The sequence below is a fragment of the Lithobates pipiens genome, unplaced genomic scaffold (genome assembly GCF_037356315.1).
Source record: "Lithobates pipiens isolate NorthernLeopardFrog02 unplaced genomic scaffold, aLitPip1_a1.2 Scaffold_19, whole genome shotgun sequence".
NCBI lineage: Eukaryota > Metazoa > Chordata > Amphibia > Anura > Ranidae > Lithobates > Lithobates pipiens.
In genome coordinates, this window is record NW_027507764.1 from 29,583,621 (window position 1) to 29,586,222 (window position 2,602).

Here is a 2,602-nt window from a genome sequence, read left to right on the forward strand (position 1 = left end):
CTTTGTTACACTGGACGGCCGCCGACTAGTCTGTATGTCACAGCACCGGGAGGCATATGAGGGTGCAGATGGACAAAGCGAGGCAGGGAGACTCGAGTATAAGCCGAGGGGGCTTTTTCAGCACTAAAAAAGTGCTGAAAAACTTGGCTAATACTCGAGTATATACAGTATGTAATTGAGTTTTTTGCCATAATTTTTTGTTCCTCTATACACGCTTTTTAAACATATATAGTTTTTCTATATATATTTTTCAACAGGACTTATACAGTCAAATAAAGATTGTCTTGTCTCTGCACGCTTTATTTGAAAGTATGTCACGGTGGACCAAATATTAGCAATCATATTGATTATAATGGAGTTTTTTAATCCCACTTTTATTACCATTCTTATTTGCAATTCTCTCCTTCCCATGTATTAATTTTACTCATGAACTCATGGACTTTATAAGTGCTATTACCCCAAGCATTATCGAAAAATGATCTGCACATTATTAGTAAGAGACCAACAGGGAGTCCGGTGCTGACATTGGCCAGCTGTGACTTGTAGTCCAATGTACCGCCCCCCTCCAGTTCTATAAAACCCTCTCTAAATATGGCCGCACCATATGCCTGATGAAGGAGCACGCATGCTCCAAATGAGAGCTCGACCATGCCTCCCATCCAGCATTGCTGACGCGCTTGCCTTGTGACTGTCTTCAGCCTCGGGAACCACCGGAGCCGTCGGGAACTGCTGGCCAACACTGCTGCCCAGCTGGACAACAGGAGCCTAAGCCTTTTACCCATGCTATGCTTGTCTTTCTCCACTGAAATGTGAGTTGAAATAACGCTTATTAAAAATTGGATCTTACCTAACTTACTCCACTCAGAGTGGTGCCGCTCTCTCTCTTTCTTTAGCCATGCATATAGAGCCCCTTCTGCTCTTTACAGCTGTCCGCCTACATTGACACCGACCAGAACCTTTAACACAGATCTGGTTCCAGCAGCACGTGAACTTTTCCAAAGGTACAATGTTTTCAGATCTCACTAGTTGCTGTTCTAGCGCTCCATTTTTTTTTATCGTCTAGTGTTTTGAAGACGAAGCACTAAAATGTGAATTTAAAGAAGTGCAATGTAGAACTATGGTGAAAGGTCGGCCAAATCCTTTCAAGGTGCATCAAATCACAAAAATGTTTAAAGACATTTTGTCTTCTGTAGAAAGCAGCCAGTGTAAGTAGAAAAGCCGGGCCCCTGCCAGGATGTTAAGAAGAAATATCCTTCCCCTCTGGGTAGAAGCAGGGGTCTTTCTGCAGAGGTCTCACACACCCCCATTGGGATTTAGAGAACACAGTCACCTCAGCAGACAGATTACTACGACTAGTAAGTTACAACTTGTAACTGTCAGTTAATTCCTTTCACAGATGGCACATCAAAAAAATCAAACACTCATTGTTGGAGTCCTGATTGTTGGATTCGAGAATCTCACTGAATACATAATCCCTCTCTTCCTTCTCTTACTGATCATATACACATTGACTTGTATTGAGAACATCCTGATTATGTTTTTGGTATGTATAAGCCCTCGTCTCCATTGTCCCATGTACATCCTGATCGGCAATTTGCTCTTCTGTGAATTTCTCTACACAACGGATCTGGTCCCCCAGATGCTGCACCACATACTCTCCAGAAGACCCGTCATCTCCCATCTCGGCTGTTCTGTCCAGTTAAGTGTATCCGGAGCTGTTACGATCGTTGAGACTTTGCTGCTCATCTTGATGTCATACGACAGATATTTGGCCATTTGTAGACCTCTCAGATACTCCGTTCTCATACACAACAGGCTCTGCTTCTATTTGGTGACCATGATTTGGCTCATTTCAATTCTATTTGTTACAGTTACATTTTACTTTGTAATAAATCTTGAATTTTGTGGCCCTCTGACCATCGATCATTTTTATTGTGACTTCACCCCATATGTTTCCCTTGCATGCTCAGAAATAATGACTGTTGTTTTACTTGGCTTATCGGTCAGCGTTACATTAACCATTATACCTTTCTTTTTCATTGTTCTGTCCTACATCTTTATCATAGTTGCGATCCTCAGGATACAGACATCGGCGGGAAGGCAGAAAGCCTTCTCTACCTGCAGCTCACACCTCCTAGTGGTGACCATATATTACACCGCCCTGTTTTGCCTATATGTGATGCCAAGGAGTAGTCAATATCTCAATGTCTACAAAGGATTGTCCTTCACATACTTTTCCGTGACACCCATGATCAACCCCATCATTTATACTTTAAGGAATGAGGAGATTCATAAAGCTCTGCAGGCAGCAATCAGTAAAATAAAAAATGTTTATTGTTAGCATACAACAAATAAATGAGTATTATATTATACCAATGGTTAGTAATTGTTTTCATTTTCTTCTAAAGTAGCATTCCTTTTTATTTTTTCAAAAGAACAGAAGGGTAATAATTCTTGTTAAGTTACAGCATGATAAACAATCCTAAATACACTATATTACCAAAAATATTGAGACACCTGTCTTTACACACACATGAACTTGAACCATTTCCCACCTACCCACTACACATAAACAGCCGCGTGGGCACTTCCTCCTCCTGAG

At 41.3% G+C, this 2,602-nt stretch overlaps 1 protein-coding gene across 1 annotated transcript; it reads left to right on the forward strand.

The window, feature by feature from the left end:
- The first annotated feature begins 1,142 nt into the window (after nucleotides 1-1,142).
- On the forward strand, nucleotides 1,143-2,341 carry LOC143997973 (olfactory receptor 5V1-like). The gene has a single exon (XM_077493774.1). It carries the CDS (start codon nucleotides 1,397-1,399, stop codon nucleotides 2,339-2,341), a length of 945 nt encoding a protein of 314 aa, XP_077349900.1. The 5' UTR covers nucleotides 1,143-1,396.
- The last annotated feature ends 261 nt before the right edge of the window (nucleotides 2,342-2,602 follow it).

What these genes read in the sequence shown, in the direction of transcription:
- LOC143997973 (XM_077493774.1), top strand. Translation starts at nt 1,397, where the DNA reads ATGGCACATCAAAAAAATCAAACACTCATTGTTGGAGTCCTGATTGTT.